General features: G+C 36.1%; 1 protein-coding gene across 1 annotated transcript in view; it reads left to right on the forward strand.

Annotated features, from left to right (window-relative positions):
* The window catches only part of SH3RF1 (SH3 domain containing ring finger 1), a 93,872-nt gene that overhangs the window by 47,653 nt on the left and 21,070 nt on the right, over positions 1-25,149 (forward strand). Inside the window, exons 2-6 of the mRNA XM_026076167.1 lie at positions 9,387-9,662; positions 11,048-11,143; positions 16,139-16,441; positions 17,381-17,491; positions 24,893-25,050. Coding sequence (XP_025931952.1) covers positions 9,387-9,662; positions 11,048-11,143; positions 16,139-16,441; positions 17,381-17,491; positions 24,893-25,050 — 944 coding nt within the window. The remainder of the gene's footprint in view (positions 1-9,386; positions 9,663-11,047; positions 11,144-16,138; positions 16,442-17,380; positions 17,492-24,892; positions 25,051-25,149) is intronic.

Consider the following 25,149-nt stretch of genomic DNA (forward strand, 5'->3'; position numbering starts at 1 on the left):
GGGAATATGGTGTTTTGTGAATGTTTTATTGGATTAATAGTTTTTTTTTCTGATCAAAACTTGTTGTATGGTGCATTTCTTAGACAGCTGTTCTATTTGTAGGACAGATACCAAATGATAAACCTGTATTCTGTTCATGAATAATACTTTATTTTAGTGATACTGGGTGTATATTGGTGCTTTGTTTCTGGCAAGGTACACGGAGGAGGACTGGTGTCTCTGGCTTAATGGGAGGTAGCTAATGGGAAAGAAGGCTATTTTTGGCCTGTGTGAAAACTTCTATTTAATTTGGACTTGGAGCTGGAAATGGCACACATCCCATTTGGGAATTAGGTATTTGGCTGTTTGTGCAATTGCATGTATGGCTTTTGATAGGGAGAATAAATTCCAGGTATCAGTATTAGTAGGGTAAGTACACATTTAGGCAGCAGCAAAGGTTGCCAAAGATGGGTATGCGTAATTTCCAATTTATGTGGAAACTGAAATGGAGAGTGAAAAGGGAAGATAATAGCCAGGTAAGAATGCATTTATGAAAAGAACGTAACACTCAAATGTGGTCTGCCACTGTATTTTGATAGTTTTCAGAGGTTTTTTTGCCCCTTCTGTAGTTAATATTTTGTGATTTTATGGAAACAATTAAAGTTAAAAAAGAAAAAAGCAAGAAATATCCGTATTGGCATGGGAAAGTTGTCACACTTCCATTAATAGATTTGGAATGGGGGAGTGAATAGTTATTAAAGGTGCTTACTGGGTTACAAGATAAAACGAAGCTTCTTACTAAACATAGAAGTACTACCTAGTGATTTGGTATTTTGAATAATCAAATAGTTCTGGATTAGGTTAAATAATGCATTAAATGAGATGTGTTATTTCTAAATGTTTTCCCAATTCTTTGAGAGGCTCTTGACCTTCATATACTTTATTCTATGTGATAATTTTTTTGTTTGCTTTTTTTCTGTCTACATTTTCCTTTTGATTCACTTTTTCTTTTTAATCCAAAAACTGTCTTTTGCCTTATGGTTATAAGGATAAATGATTTCCCAAGCTAGCTAGAAAAATAAAAGTGCACCAATGGGTCTATCAACGACTGCGTCTACGTGCAGTAGATGATGTTGGTTGTTTTGAGACAAGGGCCGTTGTCCAGGTGTTCTTTGTGAAGATGAGCTGATACCTGTGAGGTGAGCTTCTGGTGTTTTCAGAAACGGAGAAAGCAGAGACAGCAAGACTTGCTGAAGCATTTAGTGTTGACCTAGCTCTGTAAATTTGGAAGTCTGTAGAGATTTTCATTTTGGCAAATTGGATATGGTTGGGCAGCACTGAATAAATTTTAAAAACCGTCCCCATGTTGTGACTTGTTTGGGGATTATATAACTAGTTAGTAGCAGTTTGGAGTAGGACTTGAAAGTCCTACTACCCAGGCTCACAACTGTACTGCTCCTCTGCATACCGGCTTGCCATGACATGTGGGTGTCTTTCTTGCTGGGGTATGCAGTTTTCTGGTTTCAGAAGTCATAGCTGACATTACATGGAAACGGAATGCATTGAAAAAGCTACTGGTAAAAGAGTTTAAGTGAAATGGAATGAAATATTCTGCCAAAGAATAATTACGTTGCCTAACAGCTTGATGAGCTTAAAGAGATTAGCAGATTCTCACTCCTGCCGCTGTATTCTTTTAAGTGGCTTCGGAACAAGAAAAATTAACAGTTTTATAGGGATGTCAAATGCCAACCAGTCATAACATACCAAGAGAAAACCCGTAAGATTAACAGCATTTTCAGACTGTCCAGTGATGTTGGTGTAATGGCTTATAAAAGCAGATTTAAAGCAAATCTTTCTTTGCTGTTGGAGAGAATTATTTTATATAAGTATCTCATCTCTGCCTAATGTACTCTTTAAGGTTTTGTTTATGTTCTTACAAAGTTTTTTTTTCTTCTCCAAATAAAATGTGTTTGTCGTAAACAATGACTCAAAATGTTTTTAAGAACTTAAAAAATTGTCTAATACTCTTTGGCTTCCTATTGAAAAGCAATAGGAATAGAGACCCAAATTCTCTTTTGCATTCTAACAGTTATCTTCCCAGGCTTTCTGAAGTTTGACTTTTCCACAGAGTGATTTTCACATTTTTATTTATTTGTTCCCCGCTCCCCCAAGAGGGAACCAGTCTTTGACCTGTCAAGTACATATAATTAAAATAATTGGGGACATACAATGTGCAGAGCATAATTATTTTCTTCTTTTCACTTTTTCCTGCTTTTTGCTTACTTCTCTGGTTGTTTTCAGGGCTTAGTTTAGTGGAAAGTGTTCAAAATTTCTTTATCTAACAAAATCTGCAAAAGTAAATAGCTGAGAGTTCTGGATTTCTGATAGGCAAAGCAGAAAAGCTGGCATTCAGAAGCAGCTCATTTCTTCATTACGAAAGCATTGAAAACTCAAGTATTGCGAGGGCAGTGCCTAGAGCAGCTGCCTTTAGGAAGCTTTGCGAATGTCCCTCTCTGACCTTCCCTATTATTAGTCTGATTGTTTAGGCCTTCAGGCAACATTTTTGAATTCTTTTTGTTCTACTGTATTCCAGCTTTTAATTTCAAAACAGCTTTGTGTGAGAGACTTTCTTGTACTTGCATTAAACAACCTTGTATTTATTTCTTGACATCAGACTAGAAAAAATGCCAAACTGTTTTCTTCCAATGTATGGTAAAAGCAGTTGAGACAGAGGAAGCAAAAAGGACTTTCATAAACTGGCTTGATCACTTTTAGTGGCTATTGATAGCTTACCTCAAAAGTTCATATAAAAATGATGTTTAAGTCTGGGGAGGAGCTACCCTTCCCTTACAAAATACAGGGAATTTCTGAGCCTCCCCTGGGAAGTTAGCAAGGGCAAAATTAGCTGATCCAGAGCTCAGAAGAGTTGGGTAGTCAAAGGGATCTAGGAATGCTAGTAACTCTAATCTGCGCTAGGTGACCGAAACCAGGAAATTAAAACCAGGCTTTAATAGTGTTCTGATATGACATCTCTTACCTGTAGAGCTAGTACTGGTCTAGGCTATCAAGTATAAGCACTAGTACAGAGAGAACCTAAAATTTTCTATAATAAAGGTAGCTAGCAGCAGAGAAGCTTTGCAGGTCTGCTGAATAAACTTTAACCTGATGGTTGGGTTAAATGGTTATACAAATGTTGCCCCTTTCTTTCATATACCAGGAACCTAAATCTACTGGTTATAGATGCAGTTGTTCAGCTGCTCCAAAACTGTAACAAATATGTTGGTTTTATTTCAGTTTTTATACTGCACCCTATTTTTTTTTCCTTAAATAAATTTTCTTCAAAATTACTATTGTTATGCAGGTCACTTTTAAGTGCACATAGATAGGTTTCAAATCTAGTCTGTCTAGCAAGCTATAATTTGACTAACTGCTGTCCTCTTGATACAGTTTCTCCTTTTTTGATTTAAAAAAAACCCCTTTTATTAAAATCAAATTGTACTAAGTTGAGGCTAAACAAATATAAAATTTAAATATGGCATTTCAAAATTACAAATCTTCTTACTGTTTTAAGTCAAATATGTGGTTATTTACTGTGTAATTATACTGAGGACAATGAAATTTAGTACAAATAAACCATTAGGAAATAATAAAAATAAATAAATAAACATTAATGTTGCTCACTTCCTTCATCTAGTAAACTGTCCTAAGAGTCAACTGTCACATACCGTTTCATTGTATTCAGTAGGGCAATAGCAAGTCATACCAGATAATACCGAAGAGATTTTTGTGTGGTTGCTACAGTATACTGACAACCTGATGCCACCTTCTGACATAGAGGCATCTCTCATTTTTAGCATTCATGTAAAAGATACCTTAGAAGCTCTGCAACTGAAAATCATTTGATTTGCACTGATGACCTCTGCGGTCTTCGGTCTTCCAGGAAAGTTCGGATGATAAAGTAAGCATGTACAGCTGATTGCACTAACGATTCAGTGTTAGGTGTAGATTAATAACACTTCAGTTCTAGCCTTTCTTTGAACAAATCTGCCTTTCTTTATATCATTCCATAGATGAGCAAAATAAATGCCGGGAGCCAACGTTTAATGTTGTTCTTGGATTACTGAGACCCTTTGAATTCTGGAACTCTAAAAAACAAATGGAGAGATTTACAGTTTCAAATGTTAAAGCCTGTAGGTGGGTGTGTTCAGTAAAACAGAATATTTAATCTGTTCAGATGAAAGCAGTGTATGTATAGCTTAACATAGTGAGCATGTTTCTTTCCTTTAGAAGAAAATCCTATTCACGTATATTCATGTAAGCAGTTTAAGAAAGTCTTCAGTAAAGTATTCTTATAAGCTCCGTGTCTCAAAATACATGAAAACTTAAATGCAAGTACAGAAAGAACAAAGGAGACTGAAACAAAAGAAATGGCAGTGCAAACCAGAACAGATAAGATGATTTTAAGTTAAAACTTAAAAGCAGGTGTTGGAGCTGGCAAGATGAGAGATGCAAAAACTGTAGGTACAAAATGGGATGTTTTTTCACATAGAGCTGGGCAGCTCAGTAAAAGCCGTAGAAGGTGAGAAAGGAAAAATACAGTCAAGGATTGCTTGGAGATTCTTTAAAAAAAAAAAAAAAAAAAAAAAAAGACCACTAATGCAATGGGAAGATCTGAGTCAAGAAGTAACAAGGTGAAGGAGAAGGGACTAGGTGCTTAAGAGAAGCAATACTGTATTTGAAAAGGCTTTTGAATGGCAGCCTGAAATGAAATCTCGGATATACCTACACATACTAGAGATTGTATGTGGGGGAAAAAAAATCACTCAATCCAAAACTGTCTTGCAAACAAGTTGGCTGATATAGTTACTACAGCATATTAACAAACACCTTTCTGTGTAAAGGCAGCTTTTATTGGCGACCAAGTTATGTTTTAAAGTACTGGCTCTTTGGAAAAAATATGCCGTACTGGTAAAAGTAGCTCCACAGTACTAGAATTATTGAATTTGTGATTGCTGTGTCATTGTAGGTGTTCTGTAATAATTACTTGCTCATCCTGGTTTTTTGTAACTGGTTCAGTTTAGGAAAGGAACGATATGGAGAAGGAAATAAGAAAAAAACAGTTGAAGGCAAATCATTTCTCTGCCTTTACTGTAATAAAATTGTGAAGAGCTGGTGATAATTGAAGACCCTCTTGATCAAATGCGTCAAAAAATTGTTCCTCAGTTTAGAGAGAGACTTGCTCTCAGGAAAGTCAGGGATTATTTAACAAAAACTAGAGATACAAACTGCTGCTGAGGGGTCTGAGCTTTTTTGGAGGCTGTTAGAGCTTTGCTTTTGCATATAAACAGTTCCAGAAATCTTTTTCGTCTGTCCTTCCGTGAAAATGAGCAGTACTTCTGCAAGACAGCTGCCTGGCTTCTTGAAAAAACTGAGGCTCTGGGAATCTGAAATAGGTGAGAATTGGATAGATACTCTGGGCAAATTCAGCCGGTTCGCAGGGAGCCGGGAAGCCCAGGTCCCATTATAACAGCAGCAGAACAGTGCAGTTCTCTGCTTGGCAGAGGGAAAAGCAGSAGCACAGCAGCGAGGGAGCTGTGAAAGGCAACAAAGGTGCAGCTGACCCTGTGCCTGCTGAATTCATCGCCTTGGAGGGGGGTATGCACGTTTCGGGGGGGGGGGAGAAAGGGGGTGTATTTGCTACTTTAGCTTATTCTGGTTCTACAAGTGAAATAAGCTATACAATGAACCCTGTTTTATGCCAGTTTAAGCATTTTTACATTTGGGCTTCTGCTCATTTTAAAAGGAAGTCAGATCTCGTATTTCTGTGCTGGCATAAGTTTATCTTGGCTTAATCTTATGAAAAATACATACAGTTGCATATTGTCCATTTAAAAAAAAACAAAAGAAGAAAAAAAGTTATAAATGAGATGACTAAAGACAAAATATAAATCAAATGCTGTAGGTTTCTGAGATGAAATACCTGGGTTGGGAGAACTCTACCTCAGCCTAGTCTCTAGTCATATATATATATGCATGCATATGCGCTTTTCCATATTCTTGTTACATTGTTGGTTTTGATGTCATCAGATATTACTAATTTTATTTCTTTAAAGGAATCTCACATGTGAAATGTATGTGTATCCATGTCTTAGCTAAAAAATGAATTTAAGTGACTTGTATATAAGCAGTGGCATTAGAAGTTCAAGTATTTATGTGTAAGAATAACTGAGGAAATAATGCTAAGAAATCTTATTTTGTGTGGTATCTTTTGGGATTTTATGTTTTAATTTCCTAAAATGGTTTCTAGAGTTTTTTTATTTTGTTTTGTTTTTTTATATTTTTTTTAGAGTTTTTTTGTTTTTGTTTTCTTTCTCAAAGAGCTGCTAGGGTAAATGGTAGCTGTAAACCTAAGGGTAGGCTGCGAACTTTTTCTTCTAAAGCCTTCCTTTCATGTTTAGCCAAGTGAGAGGCTCAAAATGAAAAGTAAACTCTGGCTCAGCATATCTTCATGGCCTTCTCTCCTGGGGAACAGGCAGAGAGGCAGACCGAAGGCTGAAGCTGTTAGACGCAGTGGCCGGAAAGGCCCCGGTTGCTCGGATGGGGAGTGTGCAGATGTGCTGTCGGGGGCCTGGAGACGGTGCAGCTGCAGGAGAGCCCTCCCCAATCACCCCCAGTTGCTCTGACTTTGGCCTTTGCATGTACTGGAGGAAAAGTCATTTGCTTTGTTTCTCTTCCGGGTCGTTTAACCGTTTATCCTTAATCATTGACAGTCTGCCTGCGAACAAGTGCTTAATTCCCTGAACTTTGTCCTTCTTGAAATTATGGAGTAGAATCATTTTTATTTAATGTGGGGAATGTGGAGGGCGGAGTTGGGAGGGTGGAGAGGGAATCAGCGGCAGCAAGCAGCGTTTCCTCTTCTAGGTGGAGGGGGGTGGTTTTGTTTTTTCTTCTTACTGTACCTACAATGAATTTTTTCTTCATTCTATCTCAAACTAGTGTTTCTCTTGTCGTGTGAATCAGAACTGCAAAGACCTCTTCTGCAAGAAGAGCAGGCCCAGCTGGCTCCCCCTTACCAAGAACTGATGCCCAGGGCCTCTTGATTTTCTTGTCATTTTACTCTGCTGAACATGTGGAAGTAAAAGATAGCACATACACTTTTGTTTTGTTTTTTAAATGTTCTGTTTTGGTCCCTGAATGTCCTGCTCAGTCAGTTAGGATCAGCAAATTCCTTAGTTGATATATTACAGTCTTTTTCCCTATCCAGGTTTCTACAGAGTATGTCAGTATTGTTTACAATGTGGGCCAGTGCAGTTAAGTGTGATCTAAATAAACATATTGTTTGCATCATTCTGAAGCTCAACAGCTGTTGGGAACGACTGTACGAAAGCTGCTAATATAATAGATTAAGTACCCACCCAGAATGCAATAGGTGGAACTGTGATTTGTATTCATACGTAAATCATATTCATCTGTACCTGTATATATGGTTATCCTTTGACTTTTTGGTATTGACAGTAGACTATTAAATATGGTAATCTTGAAGATATTATTTATCCATTCATGAAATCTGTTTATAAAATCATGCACAAAAGTTAAGGGTGTCCAAATAAATTGGATTATATTGAAAGACAAAATCTAAACCGTTAAGTGTGAAATAAATCATCAAGCACTCTGTCTTCTGACTAACAAGACAGACTCTTTAAGTGGCAATTCCTTCTGAGAATTTCCTTGCACTGTGTATCTCCTGAGATATTGCGTGTAGAACTCCAGTTTATGATTTCCAAGCATTTGCAGGATAAGAAGGTGATCAGGAGTTGTCAGCCTGGATTAACCAAGGGGAAATCACACTTAACCAATCTGATAGCCTTCTATGATGGAATGACTGGCTGGGTAGATGAGGGGAGAGCAGTGGATGTTGTCTCCCTTGACTTCAGCAAGGCTTTTGACACTGTCTCCCATAACATCCTCATAGACAAGCTCAGGAAGTGTGGACTGGATGAGTGGACAGTGAGGTGGATTGAGAACTGGCTGAATGGCAGAGCTCAGAGAGCAGTGGCACAGAGTCTAGTTGGAGGCCTGTAGCTAGCGGTGTCCCCCAGGGGTCAGTACTGGGTCCAGTCTTGTTCAACTTCTTCATCAATGACCTGGATGAAGGGACAGAGTGCACCCTCAGCAAGTTTGCTGACGATACAAAACTGGGAGGAGTGGCGGATACGCCAGAGGGCTGTGCTGCCATTCAGAGAGACCTGGACAGGCTGGAGAGGTGGGCGGAGAGGAACCTCATGAAGTTCAACAAAGGCAAGTGCAGGGTCCTGCACCTGGGGAGGAATAACCCCAGTCACCAGTACAGGCTGGGGGTTGACCTGCTGGAAAGCAGCTCTGCGGAGAAGGACCTGGGAGTGCTGGTGGACACCAAGTTAACCATGAGSCAGCAGTGTGCCCTTGTGGCCAAGAAGGCCAATGGTATCCTGGGGTGCATCAGGAAGAGTGTTGCCAGCAGGTCGAGGGAGGTGATTCTCCCCCTCTACTCAGCCCTGGTGAGGCCCCATCTGGGGTACTGTGTCCAGTTCTGGGCTCCCCAGTTCAAGACAGACGTGGCTATACTGGAGCAAGTCCAGCAAAGGGCCATAAAGAAGATTTAGGGGACTGGAGCATCTGCTGTACAAGGAGAGGCTGAGAGAGCTGGCACTGTTCATAGTTTTCAGACATTGTAGAGGAATCAGCTGAAGAAATCCCAAGGATATACATCAACTGAATTTTTTTTCTGTTTTTTTTTTTTAAGTAACTCTTTTTAGCTGTGTTTAAAAATGCATTAATAAAGGGGTTGTTCCAGGATAAAATAAATTGTCTTTAATAAAGTGAGATTTGTTTTTCAAGCTGGTAAACACTTCCATTATGTCTTCATTCTTAGCATTCTGTGCCTGTGAAACAGATAAGGTGAAAAAATTAATAAGCAAGTCAGACAAGCAGAAAACATGCCTTAAATGTTTTACAGAAAATTTGTTATCATAGTACTATATTTTTCTTTGCAGCATTGTTCTGTTAGATCTCTCAAATGCTCTGGCCAGGATATTTTCCAGTAATTATCTTTGAATTGTTTAACTGATGAAGTTAATGAATTTGGACATGAGGGTCAAAACATTACCATTTTTGTTTTGCCTCTTTTTTGTCTAGTATTAATTCAGGGTTATTGAAAATCATCATGAAATTTAAAGAAAAGGATGTTAAGATTATACAGTTCTCAAGCTTTTCTTACATATTTGGGTAAAATCAGTAGAAATAATTTTATTGTGGATATTTTTACTTTGCAATTTTATGCATTTGTTTTCATAGTCTTCCCAAAAATGTTTTATAAATCCTATTTAGTAATACATATCTAATTCTAATGATTTATTTTTCTTCTTTAGGGGGTACCTCAGTTACCATGTGCCAAAGCATTGTATAACTACGAGGGAAAAGAACCTGGAGATCTTAAATTCAGTAAAGGAGACATCATCATTTTACGTCGACAGGTGGATGAAAATTGGTATCATGGAGAAGTCAACGGCATCCATGGCTTTTTTCCTACCAATTTTGTTCAGATCATTAAACCTTTACCTCAACCTCCGCCTCAGTGCAAAGCACTTTATGACTTTGAAGTAAAAGACAAGGAAGCAGATAAAGACTGTTTACCATTTGCAAAGGTAAAAACAAAGTAAAGTTAGTATTTTAGTTTAATTATTATTCATTGACTTGGCTAAGAATTAGTATGACTAATGTTCCATAGTCTTGTCTGCGTGTTTTTTTTGATGGATCTGCACAAATATGAAAAAACAAGGGCAATAATTCTACAGGTATTTCTCCTATATACACTAGTCTTACCTTTCTTCTCCTTGTAAATTGCATATAATTTCTCTCTGAGGTTTTATTTTTGAGAATGCAGTTTTTCATAATTGTACTATTAAATGTTCTCAGTTTGAGACATAAACTTATGAATTAAATGTACTCCATCTTGTAGAGAAACACTGATTTTTAATTTTTGAAGTAGATATCAATTTTCAGTTTTGCTTTTAGTAAGTGGCTTTTTAGGATCTAGTTATTAGATACAAAGTACTACTGAACTCTCTAATATTACTAATTGCCTTTTGGAAAATATTACATTTCTTCTTTCTTCATTGCTATTGTAACTTTCTCTCTTGCAAAGCACAAAATGAAATCAGGTTTTAATAGAAGTCAGAGCTGTTTTTTCAGTTTCTGATAGCTTATCAGATTTCACAAAAATGTTACAAGATGAAATGTAAACTAATGTTTCTGTTCTGCCTTCAGCTGTTAAAATGGAAAGGATGGCTAAAAGCATAAAAGCAAAAGGCTTTAATTCTTTTCATGAAACCAGTGCAAATGCATATGGACAGACTGTTTTTTGCTACACAGAACAGTAACACTATCAAGGATTATTGGTATTAGCTTGTGAATTTTGATTAAATTGTTGGCAAACTATGTGTGTGTTTTTTTTTTTTTTTTTAAATCTACAGTCTTGTATGGATATATGCTTCCAAGTTCTTCTATATGAAATAATTATGTATTTCAGTATAAAGAGAGCAATGTTTAATGTGCTAGTAAAACCTTTTTATGTAACGTTCTCAGAACCATATTTAAAAAAGCTCAGAGTATATCTGAGAAGTCATATCAGTTACTAGCATTCTTACATAAGTAGGAAAACAACATTGAGGAAGGTTGGGTAATGAGTCACTTGAGAAGTGAAAAGATTGAGGTTCTGTTGCTTAATGCTAGGACTTAAGAGGAGGCTGATAGAAGACAACAGACTGAACGTAGTGGGAAGTCTGTTACTAAGGTCAAATTCAGATGACCAAGATGAGTTGTAGATAGTTAGCAGCAATCCACCAAAACAGGGAATGGAATGGTTGGAGCCCGCTTCTGTTGCAAAGGCTGCATGTTCATATTATGAACTGCCTTCTGTACCAGTTCTTTTCCATGTGCTGCCTTCTCTGATTACCCGCGTGCTGTGGAGGCAAATTAAATTAGAAGTTTAATTGGAGCTGAGAGACATAATCTCTGCATGTTCACGCAGGACGACGTTCTGACTGTAATTCGCCGAGTGGATGAAAACTGGGCAGAAGGAATGTTGGCTGACAAGATAGGAATATTTCCCATCTCGTATGTTGAGGTGAGTAAAGCTGTGCCCTGAGTAAGGCTGTGTCCACAAGGTATTTCATTTTGTAGAAAGGAACTGCTGCAATTTATTTATAGCATTTCTAAAACTATTAGTACTGATGATCATTCTAAAATAACCAGAGATTATTTCAGATCTTAGGTTATTTATGTATCTATGTGCTTAATTTGGGAATGTTCATGACCTCAGCAGTTCAACCATTGATTTTTGCTTACCCTTTTGATATCTGTTTTCATTGTATGGAATCAGAATGAAAGCACTTGGAGGCAATCACTGTGTTTTCTTGTTAATGCTTTGGGTCATCCAGTCAATCACAAACCACACTTACACACAAAATGAAAACAGCCAGTGAGTCAGAGAAATAGTAAGCTTTGCCCTGTCTCTAATCCCTACCTCTCAAAAACAAAGGAGCACAGCTAGAAAGTCAGAGAAAATAGGATACGGCGAAGCAAGTAAAGCAATGAATTACATCCAGCAGACCCTTAGGTGAAATCCTCTGTCTCTTCTTGCATTTCTGATATGTGGTAATGACAGTTTACAGAGAGAAGCAGTCCTTGAGAAATAGTTTCCCCAGCCTTTTAGTGTTTCATAGATGGAAGCCACTACTTTGTCCTCTATATAGAAATTAATAGGTGATTAAGAGCAGTGTGTGCAGCTGAAATAATAATTATTGTCATTTGCATTGCAGAAGGGCATAGAGGCTTGGAATAGTGATTGCCTTTTTCTGAAAGGTTCACTATAGATACGTGGTAAGATACACTTCTTGCACTGAAGAGATTCTGTTTAAATAAATGAGGCAGAAGGATGAAAGAAAAGAAATAATTCCACGTTACAAGAGGGATGAGAAATATGTACCTCAGGTCATAGAAGAAAGGTGTAACCATACCAAGAATTGAGCCAGGTCCTATTAATTCAATTTCTAAATATTCTCATGAGATAGGAATTTAATTTAAAAAAAAAATTACAAACCAACACAGAAAACTCATTTGAAAAAGGAAAAGTCTATTCTTTTTTTTTTTTTTTTTTTTTAGCTTGTTTTAAGGATCAGCAGGTGTATATATCTGGGGAGAGAAAATTTCACATGATTTAAAAAAAGTTTTTCAGCCTGCTCAGTGAAATTCTGGCTTCAGTTTAAGAACTCTTTAAAAGCCAATTTACAAAGTTCTCACCCCTGACTATTCATTCCTAGCTCCTTGCACTTACTGCCCCTTCAGTTCAGCCAATACAGCTATTTGTAGTGCTTTTTTAAACTAGATCACTCAACGTATCCAGGTTAGGGAAAGCTTTTTCCCGGTGCTGCCAATTGGTCAAGCTACTTAACTAGCAACTTGGTTTCTATTTCTATAAAAGTTTGCAAAATGGAGACTTCTTTTTGGAAACAATTTATGTAACAAATGATACTCAGAGATAGTCACAAAATATATTTCACCATTGAAGTTTTCAGACAAATTCCAGCAACTAAGAAAATGTATCTTCAATAACCCTTTTAAGATTGTGCATAGCTTCTTGAATGGCTTCTCACATTAAAATGATTTGGGAAATTGAGAATGATAAATATGCCCAGAGAAATATTTTAGGTCACATAGATGATATTTTTATAGCATATACTGAACGGAAACACATGCTATTGTGAGAAGTCAAATATGCAGAAAACTATCAGTTTTAGTTTTGAAATTTCTGTTTTCTGAGATTACACAACAGTTTTTATCTCCTTGAAAATATGCAGTTGATACAAACAAAGGTATATTAAACCATTCTTAACTTGTATGTTGTTATTCCTAAAGACACTGAAGACTAAAATGAATGCATATATTTGAGATAATTTTGATATGGTATTATTAGTCATATTTCCAAATCCTGTGATCATTGCCTACTTTTGTCATAATGATGTCATAATGATGTCCTTGCCTTATGTGTATGTCAGTCTACATTCTCTTTAATGGCAATTAGTAGCTGTATTTACCTGAAAGTTTCTAAAGTCATTTACTTCGAAATGAGTGCAGTCTCTTATGCTTATTCTGTAGTAAACGTGTGTCTGATACTTGCAATGTTTCTTGTACTATGAGGCGGCAGAATGAAATTCTAAATATGTTAAAGTCCATGAAGAACTTTATATTTAAGGAAAGTGGTTTACCTGGAAAAACACTTTATGAGTCAATATTTGCCAGTCTGCTGTGCTTCTTATATCACTTCCATTTTTTAAATTTGTGGTAATAAAAAACTAGGACTGAAAATATATTGAGAGGTATTCTAATAGTGATTGCATTAATGAAAGTATGATTAGTTAACTGTCTGTCTCACAAAACAGTACAATCTGTAGACGTGTGGCACTGTGAAATCATTGCTTCTCTCTGAAAATGAGCAATAATGCAAAAAAATGCAACAAGAATAGTTCTATTATTTCCCTAAGAGGGGAAACACTGGAACCAGAAAAACTGTAGTTTTAGAGTATAAGCTTTTTAATATATCTAAATAATTATTACACACTCTGACTCAACATACTTGCAGGTCAACCAGGCTCTTGCAGTTAAGTAAACATAGTGAGTCTAGAAACAATATATTTAAGTTTGCAACACTTGTGTTTTTCTCTATTACAAAAAAATTAAGCTTAATCAGAATTTAAACAGATGGAATCAGTTTTTGTAAATAGAATACAGTTCTGTGTGCAATATACACTTCCTAGAAAGACCTCAAATTTAACATTTTTTTATCACATCTTTATAAACACACATCTGCTCTCCAAATCTAAAACACATTTAAATTATTATACATCATACAGAAAAACTAGAAAAAAACAAAATGGAAAAGAAAAAATTGAGGAAAAGAAATCACTTTTCAATCAAAAGGATGATGGAAAATAATGACAACTCTTGTTTTCCAAGTTCACATGAACTGGCAAACACCTTTCTACTAATCCATTTCCTCTAGCTTTATTTATAAACAACCTTTTAGAAATGCAGAAAACAGATACTTTACTAACAATCTATTTACAATGTTCATTGTAGTAGAATTTTAAGTTCATTGTTGTTTATGCTATTGCGTCCGTCAGTTAATCTGACATTTTAGTGAGTAAGAACTCAAGGTCTTACGCATGTGGTATGTCGAGTTCTTATTTATTAGTCTGTCCTCTGTACCAAAAAAGTGTGTTTCAAAATCTGTTTATCTTTAATTGTGTCTGTATATTTTAGCAGGGTTGGATTCCTAGCACAGTTTGTTTGTTGGTGGTGTTTTTTTTACCATTGTACTTCCTAGCCTAAGCTTTCTGTCTGTCATTGTTAGTGTGATCTAATTCAGTGCTTAGAAAAACTGGTCTTTTGTAGTAATACTAAACTCAGAAGAATAACATCAAGACTTTTATGGAAACTTTGCTTTACTTTTCAACATTTTTGTCTGCCTGGACCTAAAAACAGAAAACTTACGCAAAACGTGAATCTTTTATATTACTCTTGAAAACAGAGATTGTTAATTTTGAATGCAGTAATCTCAAAATAATCTTTTCATTCCCGCTGAGAGCTTCAAAGTTACAAATTTTTATTAGATGGTTCTGTATTGCATAGTTCTTGTTAGGAAAAATAGTTTGTTTTTGAAATTAATATTTTCAGCAGCTTTGCTCGTGATTGTGATCTGTTCAAGTGTTGTTTTGATGGAATAAAATATTGCTTTAAAACTTTCCATGAGCATAGTATAGTAAGTGTCTGAAGACATTTTCAGGGAAAATGGGTAAAATAAATAGAAGTAGTGATATGCTGAAGAATAGAAACAGTGCTTCTACAATAAGTAATTTCCTTCTTTCATCCTGCTCTTTCTTCTTCAGAAAAGATTTTCCCTTCTGTCTAATTGGCTACAATTATCCAAGTAACAGTATTTGTATTTAGTGGTACATATTAATGTTAACGCTGATTTGTTCAGAAAACTGATGCTGGTATTATTTCAGCTCATGAATGAATGAGACTTTTCACTTACAGTAGCTATAAAATATAAATAAAATTTTCTGGAAATAATGGTTTTGTGAAAAATGCAAGTCATTTTTCTTTTTCTCTTACCTAAAGCTAAACTGCTGTAAGAAGAAAATGTGTAGGATTCCATGTTTCTTCACTGTAGAGGAAGAATTTACTTGCACTTAATACAACATTGTTATAACAAATTAACAAATAGAAAAAGTTCATTATGAACAAATATTTATTAGGTAAGCTTAAAGAAGAAAGATCCATTTTATGGCCCTCTACTCAAAGGTGTACAACCTCTGCATAAGAAAATTAGAAACTACAGATTGTTGGAAGCTGAGAATTTATTTCCACGGAATTGTTAATATATGTTTCTTCTCTCATTTTATGTCCCATACTTTTGTATGGTTGCTTATATAGTTACTGCTCTCAGGCAGTAAATATGTTGATGTAGATGGATCTTTAGTTTGTCCTACTATGTTTTTAAGTCTGTATTTTGGAGACCTCTTTTTCACTACTGCTAGTGTTAGATATGTGCATAAAAAGGTAAGGCTACTAGGAGGAATGTCTTCAAGACCCTACATGCAAAGGTTGGGGTTATGTTATGTTCTTTTTAAAAACAAAGCCAAAAAGGCTTAAAATAAAATGAGGAATCAAGGAGTCTTGTAATGCAGACTTTTATATTGTAAGGTCAGATGGGACTGCTGTGATTTACTCTGGCTTCTGGATGACACAGGCTGGAGATATTGCTGAATTAATCCATATTTGAGCTAGAGCATAATGCCCTTTCTTGATTTAAATTTTACCTCTGAGGGGTAGTCCACCCACACCAACACTAACTATGTTGAGGTTGTAGTGAAAGACTTGTCACTCTGACGGCTAATTTGTAGAGTGGATCAGTATGCCACAATTTTAAATTGCAAGGTTTTTAATTTAACCTTTATTATGAATAAAAGAAAAAGGAAGGTAGTGTTCTATTATATTCAGTTGGTTTTTATAAGTAATACAAAAATACTAATTTTAATGCATTGATATTTTTTTGCAGTTTAACACAGCAGCCAAGCAGCTGATAGAGTTGGATAAGCCCTCAGGTTCTGCTGTAGACTCTGGAGAAGGTACCTCTGGGGCAGCCCACAACAATTCAACCCAAAAGTACACCGATACCAAGAAAAACACCAAAAAACGGCACTCTTTTACCTCCCTAACTATGTCCAACAAGTCTTCGCAGTCTTCTCAGAATCGTCATTCAATGGAAATTAGTCCTCCTGTCCTCATTAGCTCCAGTAACCCAACTGCAGCAGCCCGCATAAGTGAGCTGACAGGACTTTCCTGTAGTGCCCCGTCTCAGGTAATTTACCTGAAATTAAGTATAAATTATGTATGTTTTTTAATAACTATAAATGTTTCTGATTTTGTCAGATTACTTATTCCAAATTATTAATTTTATCTAACTAATATTAACTTATGCTTTCAGAAAACCTGTGTTCCAAGATGAGAGGATTTTAAGTAAAATTCTTTACAAAGCTTCTTATAAAATGATTGCAGATATTTTTGGTCTTGTAAATTTTATTTATTTATTTATTTATTTAACCATTGTTAATTTCTAAAATGTCACAAAGATTGTTGTTAAACTACGGAAACCGGAAACTAGAACAATTTAATTTCTTGGTTGTCTTCTAAATTGAATATAATAGTGAATATAAGTAAACTGCATGCAAGTAAAAGGTAAATTCACCCCGAAAATTGTGTGAATTTCAGAAGCCTACCATATTAATCTGATTTTGATAAGAAGAAACGTTTCTCTGGCTTTATTCTTCAATCTCATGTTTCTTCAAAGCCTTTAGTTACATGTAGCAGTGGTTGGTGAACAATTATCTGTTTCATGTAAAGATTACAGTTTGAGAGTGGAGATAGTAATGGAGACGAAGTATTGGTGGTGTTTTACATGAACTATTAAATATGTTTTATTTACAGATCTTTGGGATCTGACTGCCATTTATGAGGGGAAGAAAAACTTGCAATTGGTAAAAGTGTGTTTCATATTGCTGATTTAATATTTGTCTTCAAAGCTTCTGAAATACCAGAAAAGTGAGCGTGAGGTCCAATACTGCCTGCATGAGTATCTAGCAGTTATGGTTAGTTAGTTATGGTTATCTAAAGTTATGGTTAGCAGAATGATGATGCTTTTCACCAGAAAGTATACAGCTGTCATGAATAGCTTTTCTAACAAAACTGCTCAAATTGACTTTTTTATCTTTTATTTATTTATTTATTTATTTTTGGACAGGTTCATATTGGTACCACAGGGCTAATTGTGACCCCGCCTCCTAGCAGCCCAGTTACAACAGGGCCTTCATTTACCTTCCCATCAGAAGTTACCTACCAAGCAGCTCTTGGTGTAAGTAGCATTTAAGAAAACTCAGCCTCCAYGTTTATTTCGTGTCTCTACAGTCACTTTCCTTTCTGGAGTTCTGATACACTGATTTGAAATGTTGGGTTTGTTATGATTATATATGTGATACAACAGCCTGCATTGAACTATAGCAATAGCATTATTGCCACAAATAATACCTCGTGTCCTGTGATGTGTATCCATTTCCCCAGCTATCCTCTATCCTTTCTGTGTAGTAAACATAAGCATGTTTTCTTCAAGAACAGTGTTTCTTGTCAGTCTGAGTCAGACATTAAGCTGGGGAGGGGTGGGGGGAAACAAGAAAGATCTTGCAAAAAGAACTTGAGACCTCAGCTGCCAGATTTTTTGTCTTACTGAAGTCAATACTAGCAGGATTCTCTGAAATAAGTTTCAAAACTCCGCATTTTACTTCTACTTAAACACGTGGATTTTGGTTGCGTATACCCCTGTGGCAGATACAGAAAATACCTGGCATATCTAGGTGAGGATCTTGGAGATAAAAATGAAAACAGTATTGCAAAGCAGTGTTACTTTCCTTGGACAAAGAAAATGACTTTGTCTTCAAGAAGGGCAGCTTTTCATTCCAAAAGGAACTAAAATCCTTTGTTTTGCTATGATTGTAGTGGACCAACTCTGGAATGTCCTATATCCTACTGCAATTATCAGAGACTGATTTTAGCTCCATTAAAGAGTGTGGACACCAGTATTCATAAACCTCAAGGGAACTTTATAAGCCTTTAGTTTGATCATAGCACTTCTCTAAATTTAATTCTTGATTCAAGTCCAAAAATTGTGTTTCTGATCAGAGCCTATCTTTGTCTTTTTGGGGGGCYGCTTTGAATAATAATAATTTTTAAAAAGTCTTACTCTTTTTTAGGTGTCTAATTATCCTTACAGTTGCTTTAAAACAACTAAAACACAGTGAATAGCCTTGCTGCTGAACTTGTCTGGTTTTGTTTTCARCTTTCAGCTCTTGGATCATTTTACATCTTTGTCTACAAAATTGAAGAGCCTTCTATTATAAACTTTTTGTTCTTTAAGTAAAAGTTTAGGTGTGGCTTGGTCCCAGCTGACAGCTTTCATTTTTGTTTTGATCCTATTTTTTTGAACTCTAAGATATTATTTTCAGTCTTCTAAATTATGCTGTTATTTTCTGAATCATCATCAGTATTTCATTGTCTGTCTTGAAACTCATTCCAGAAGTGGTTACAGTACTCCATGGTCATTTTCAGTAGTGAAAATATTGATAGTATGACCCTTTGACTTTTTTCCTCTTAGGCTGATGTTTATCTCTTGAGAATTTGCCTGTATTCATTTTGCCTGAGCGAAGCATTGCAAGTTTATATTCAGCTCGATGTCCGCTGTGGTCCCACAAATTGTTTTCGTTGGCATTAGTGATGTAGTAGTTGTTCTTATCCAAGTAAATATGTTGCATGTTTTTTGTTCCTCAGATAAATGACCTTGTTACTGACAATTATACACACAGTATGCTTGTGCCCTGCTTTACTGAGTAAGCCAGGTTGCTCTGTAGCAATGCTTTGTCCTTTTATTTTTTACCACTCCTTCAACCTGTGGACCATCTGTGCAATCCTACTGTTAAAGAATGCTAATCTGGAACCAATTAGTAATCTCCTTTTATATATAGATTGGTATTTTCTTGCATGAGAGGTGTACACCTAATACTAGAATCAGCTAGCTGCTTACATACTAATTTGCGTAATCTTTTAGATTTCTTCCTCCTGTTCTTCAAGAAAAGTACCTGTATGCACTGAACAAACAAAATTGGCGTCAATATCATTTTTGCTGTCAAGGAGAATACAAGTCTAGTTAATATATATGCTGCAAATATCTAGCAATAAATTTGATTTGTGGCTGAGGATATTCGGTCTTGGAGAGGAAGGGGTAGGCATGATTCAAAGCATGATTTCAAAGGTTCTGTCAGAAGTTGCTTCCCCCTTCCCCCCCTGCCACCCCATGACTAACATTTTTCTTTGTTATTAAAAATCAGCAGTTCTTTCTTTGATTCCCAACATGGAAAAATACTTTATTTTGGTGTTGGTGCAAAGTTACTAAGCAACCTTGGGTGCTTTAGTTGCATAAGTCTGCTCAGAAAAGATCTCACCATCAGTACCCATGGGAATTAAATTACAGTGCTAAACGCAACATGGAGTGAAACTCCTGGCGTATGATTATCCTGTATCCTGTAGAGATACTTCCTCTTTGTGATAACCTGGTTTCTGGTTAAGTTTCCAATTAGGCATATAATTCCCACTGATAATCTGAATTATTCTCTGCCACCCTCTTTGAGCTGCTGTATTCTAAAAGTTGATAACGTTCTGTACATAATGTTCGGTTCCTTCTTGACTTGTAGTCAGCATGGCTAAAATACAAGCTGGCACCACAGCTTACAGTCAGGTGGCTCCTGTGTTCTTTTACTATAGATGATGTTAGATGATGATGTAGTTTGGGGTTGCAGGCTGTGAAGTGTGCTTTTATTTCCCCTTTTCCTCTTGCTTCATAAATTCTTGTTTTAATTTGGGGAATCTGCAAAACAGTTCTGATAGGTCAAGATAGAAAATGATGTTCTTGTTTTTCTGGATTTGCCCTTCTGGAAATATCCTCCCTGATATCCTGAAAATTAATTTTAAGCTACAGAACATTTGTGACTGTACAATATAATATATTGGTAGTAGTTAGCTTGGATCCTTCTGCTTTTGTATTTTTTTTTGCATTTGCAAGTATAAACTGTTGCATTTCTCTAAGCTTCTCTCTTTAGCTTTTCTCTTCATTTCTGAATACTGTGCAAATGACAAGGGAGTCAGGTTGGAACAGAGAGTGTTTAGAGTTTCTCTTAAGCATGAAGAGGTTTTAATTGGATCTTCYTTCTATTACTTATTTTGGGTGTTTATAACACTATTTGATTGATCTTTATGAGGGCAAGCCATTTGATACAACTTTTTCTTCTTCACACCAAACTCAGATTAAGGGAGAAAGCAAGAATTAGAACATGAGCATGATTGCTAGTCAATGAAGAGAAAGATATTTTCCTCTACAGTAAGCCTGAATTTATGCATCTTTGCTACTTTCCCAAATCTGTAAATGAAGAAAAGCTACTGTCTTGTCTTACTCTCTGTAAAAAAGAAGGCTTTTTTATTTTCAAGAAGAGATACTTTGAGGTCTCTTGTTTGGAAAGTAAGTCACTCTAAGACAGTGGAGTTGAATTCCTAGAACTAAGGAGCCTGTGAGTCTGGTATCTGTGTACATGTATAGGATCGTATTTTAGTTGAGTTGTTATTGTTATTTTGGGGAAACAATACAGTCATTCAAGAGATGCCAATTTTATTCAATTTATTTTGTCCATAATAGTCTTTTGTAGATGCTGTTTCATACCAAAAGTTGTATGAGGTAAGTAATTTGCAACTTCAGGACTGAGGTTGAGACAAGTAAAAAAGCTTTGTCAGATGATCATGTACCCTACCTATTGCTTGTCTTACAGGCAAAATTTAGCTTGCATTCAGAAAACCTGAGATAATTTATCTGAAAGTTTTGTTTTACAGCAGCAAACTAGATCTTTAGCAGCAGCATTAATGAATCTGAATTCTTCTTTTGGGTTTTGAGGTTTGATTCTTTGAGATAGAAGTAGCTATGTACTGAGACAAACTTTACTTGCAGTTGAGGCTTTTGCCTGTGGTAATGTCACTTGCAAGGTTCTCTGGAACTTCACACTTCACCATTGTCCTTAATGGGGGCATTGAGTGGTCTTCTGTTCTTGGCCACTGGCATTTCTGAACTTAGAGGTGCTTAGTATATTTGAAGTTCTTAAAATATAAGTAGCAGATAGCAGGTTGAACAGTTGTTGTGTGAAAATATGCACACACAATTATGTAAGCCTCATTTACTTGAGAGGAAATTCTTGGGTGTAATTTATAAGGCAGTTATCTAATGGAGGAGGTCTAGTTGCCRTAGATTCTGCTAAAAAGAATCTTACAGGATATATGCATTTTGCACTGTGATATGGAAAAGAAACAGAGAAGAAAAATGCCACAACAAAGTTAGAGCTCCATTCACAAGTAGTAGAAGAAAAAAATAGAATGTAACAACAGATAACTTACCTTACTTGCATTCTGTCTTTACATTCTCATATGAAGTTAAAAATATTTTGGACAATGTTTGACTCAGTCAAAATGTAGCCATATTGCTATATTTTAAGATTGAATATGTTTAATTTGAAATGGTGTCATAATATGTGCACTTGTTAGCAGAAACAGGCGCTCTGTATTTGGAAGGTTTACATTTACTTACATGTTGAAGGTTTCAGAAATTAAAAATCCATGTTTCTTCTGGTCTTGTTTTCTCTTTGTCATAAAAAAAAAAATACCGTGCCTGTATGTTTGCATATATAAGGTAGTCTGAAGTATTAGTAATGAGGCAAAAATGATGACATTTAGGTCTCTTTCATGTGGTTCCAGCTGATTCGATAGTGTTAAGTGAGTCAGGAGGAGGATTAACTGAGAACTAACTGTCTGAGTTGTAACCAACAAAAATTCCAGATAATTTTGGTAGGCAAGAGGAAGCAGCTGAAAGAAGCGATGAGTTCTTGTATCAGAGGCCTCCTCTTCAAAACGTGCATTTATAGTTTAGGAATTTTGTTAAACATGAGCCTTAATTTGTTAGCCCTCGGGGGATGGTGCAAGCCATATATTTTCCCTGGATGTTGTGGGAGGAAAGACGGTTAATTAACGTTGTGGGGCACCCCCCCCTACGCTGCTGTGCCTTTTGTTATTCTTGGGGGAAGCGAGTTATGGATCTTCAGTTGACTGATATGAGAACGCAGCCTGCATTTGAACTTTAGAAATATATATGAGCTTCTAGAGTATGGGTACAGCTACTAGTTGAAGGTTTTTACATAAATAGATGAAACACAGTTTGACTACTTATTTCAGAGTCTTGCTTAATGTGCTGTTTTATATGCTTGAGAGTACATTTTCTGGCTAAAGTGTAGTTGCAGGAAGTTTGCATTTTCCCCCTTTCAACTGCATTAAATAAAAATACTCTTAAAATTATTTTAATAAACATATTTTATTAAATCATGTGGGCTTTGCATTTTTTTAATATATAAAAGTTGAATACAGGATAAATCAAAACTGGCTTGTGCCCTAGAGGTGGATTTGTTTCTCAGTATCTACAAAAGTGGCTACAGGCCAGACTTCTTGAAAACTTGGCTAAAGCTTTTTGGAACTATTTTATGAAGTTGTAGCAGTGCAGGCTGAGGAGCACTTGTCCTCTGAAGCCTATCAGGTAGTTTGTTTAGATTTCTGAGCACTTGCCAAATCTTTAGAAGTTTAATTGGGCTGCAGCTCACTGCAGGTTTCATTACCATAGTAATAGACACTGGGAGGGGAGCAGAACCTGAACAGAGCAGGTGCCTTTATTCCTGCTAATAAGCTTCTATATATATTATGTGTTCACATGAATAAAATACAGTGTCCACTATTTGCATCTTCAGCGATACTGAAAGCATGAAATCGTGACACCTTGATAACTGTGCATGAATAGGTTTAATTTTAAAGATTTCCACCTGATTGTCTCCTAATGTGGATTTACAGGTTCCACCATGTATAAAGTATCTAGATACCTAAAGAAGGGTTTGAATTTATATTTTAAAGACCAGTTGCCTAAAAGTTAGATGTTTGCATTCAGCTTGTCTTTATCTAAACTGATAGGAAGAGGAGAATAATTTCTTCTGTAAAGCCATTGAAACAGAAATGTTGCTATTTCACTGTAGAATATCAGGATATTTTTAAAACATTGTTTGATGGATAGGGATCTAGAATCTAAAACAAATGTAATGCAATTCTTGTGGATAACTAAGTTATTAGTATCAGAGGACACAATTACATTTCTTCAGCAGGTTATGTCTGCTTGTGTTTGATACAGTTGGCCTCTTTGGTGACAAAGAATTCTTACACATGAGCAGAATATTTTTTTTTTAATAAAATATTCACATTTCACAATTTACCTTGCTACTCATATCATAATTAAGTGTAAGAATTTTGACTGAAACTATATTTACTATTAGAGACAATCAGTTTTCTCTAGATTTTAAGGCTTTAATCATGCAGCTCTTTATCTTGGCAGTGTAAGACTAGTTCAGAGCTGTCTTTTTATTAACACTTTCACCCAAGGCAGTGATGTAATAATCCTGCGGTGTGGAACTAGGACATACTTTGTTGAAAAATCTTTGTTTAGAAAAGCATGGAAGGAAGCGCACAGCTGAGCTGTTTGGGGCAGGGGAATATAACTGAAAGTCATTGTAATTCCGAAGTCATAATATGGTGCTATACATTTATATGCTGATGTATTGGAAGAGCCAGGAAGTACTTAATAACGTTTTGTTAATTTGTATTTTTTCTTATGGGTTTTTTAAATCTTAAGTGAACAGTGGCATTGTTCAGGGTTTTTTCTTTCAGAATTAAAGGATTGCTCTACATCAAAGATGGTGTATGAAACAAATTAATTCTGCTTTACGTTCTGAAATTTTGGTTTTGGTTTGGTTTTTTTGGTAGTCACTTTTTGTGTGTTGTAACTCAAAGAATTATTTTTGGAAAGGGGGAAGGGAAAGTCCTCCTTCTGTGAGAAACTTTTCCCAGGAGTGTCAGTACACAAGGTCCTAAAGAATTGTCTGGGGCTTTATAGAGCCGAAGGTAACAATTGCTCCATTGATTTTCAAAAGGCATGGCAGAATCCTGTAGGCAGAACCCCCATTAAGATGCCCGTAAAGGAACTGTGCCTTTTTACTAAAGTGTTTGTTAAAGATTACCAGTCTTGATAATACTGAATTTCAAAACCTAATGCTTTAAACTAGAAGAATAGGCAAAAATGGTAACAATAGCACAGTGGCTATGGTCTCATATTGTGCTTGCTTTTTTAATCCATACATCAAAGGGAATTTTCCCCCAGAAGGGGTGGTTTGGGTGCACTGCTGCTGAATTGTACATTATGTTTCAGCTTCAGGTTACAAAAACAATCATGTTTTGAAGTACAGTCAGCAGCAGGACGTAAAATCTATCTCCTGGAAAGCTTATGAATTTTTGTCAAGTCCTCTCCTAAAAATGTTATAATTAGAAACAATGCATTTGGTTTCTCCTGTGCTGAGAAATTGCTCGTCATTTGCTTAATTAGCTCCCAAGACTTCAATATTTTAAACTGGAAAAAGAGAAAAACAGACAAGCCTAACTCTCCAGTTGTATCTTACGAATAGGTAATGGAATACTGAATTCAGCTGTTCTTCTCATTTCCTTAGCATATCGTACTTTTTTTGCAGCTGATTCAACTCATCAAACAATATTGATCATCTGTTGCTGTTTTTTGTTCTTATTATGTCAGAATATGAATCCTCCTCTTCCACCGCCACCGCCTCTCTTGTCTGCCGCAGTCATTGCATCGGCCTCTTCTGGACCTCCATCTGCAGGTGTAACACAAAGGCCTACATCAGGATCAACTGACCAAATGGCACATTTACGACCACAAAGTCGACCGAGTGTGTAAGTAAAATTGAACCTTGTTGCCAGTCAAAGAAATGGAATGAGATCAATAACAGTGTGTGTACTTATTTCTTGCCAGCTGGCCTATGTTCTGCTAGA

Source organism: Apteryx rowi, unplaced genomic scaffold (genome assembly GCF_003343035.1).
Source record: "Apteryx rowi isolate R43461 unplaced genomic scaffold, aptRow1 scaffold_427, whole genome shotgun sequence".
NCBI lineage: Eukaryota > Metazoa > Chordata > Aves > Apterygiformes > Apterygidae > Apteryx > Apteryx rowi.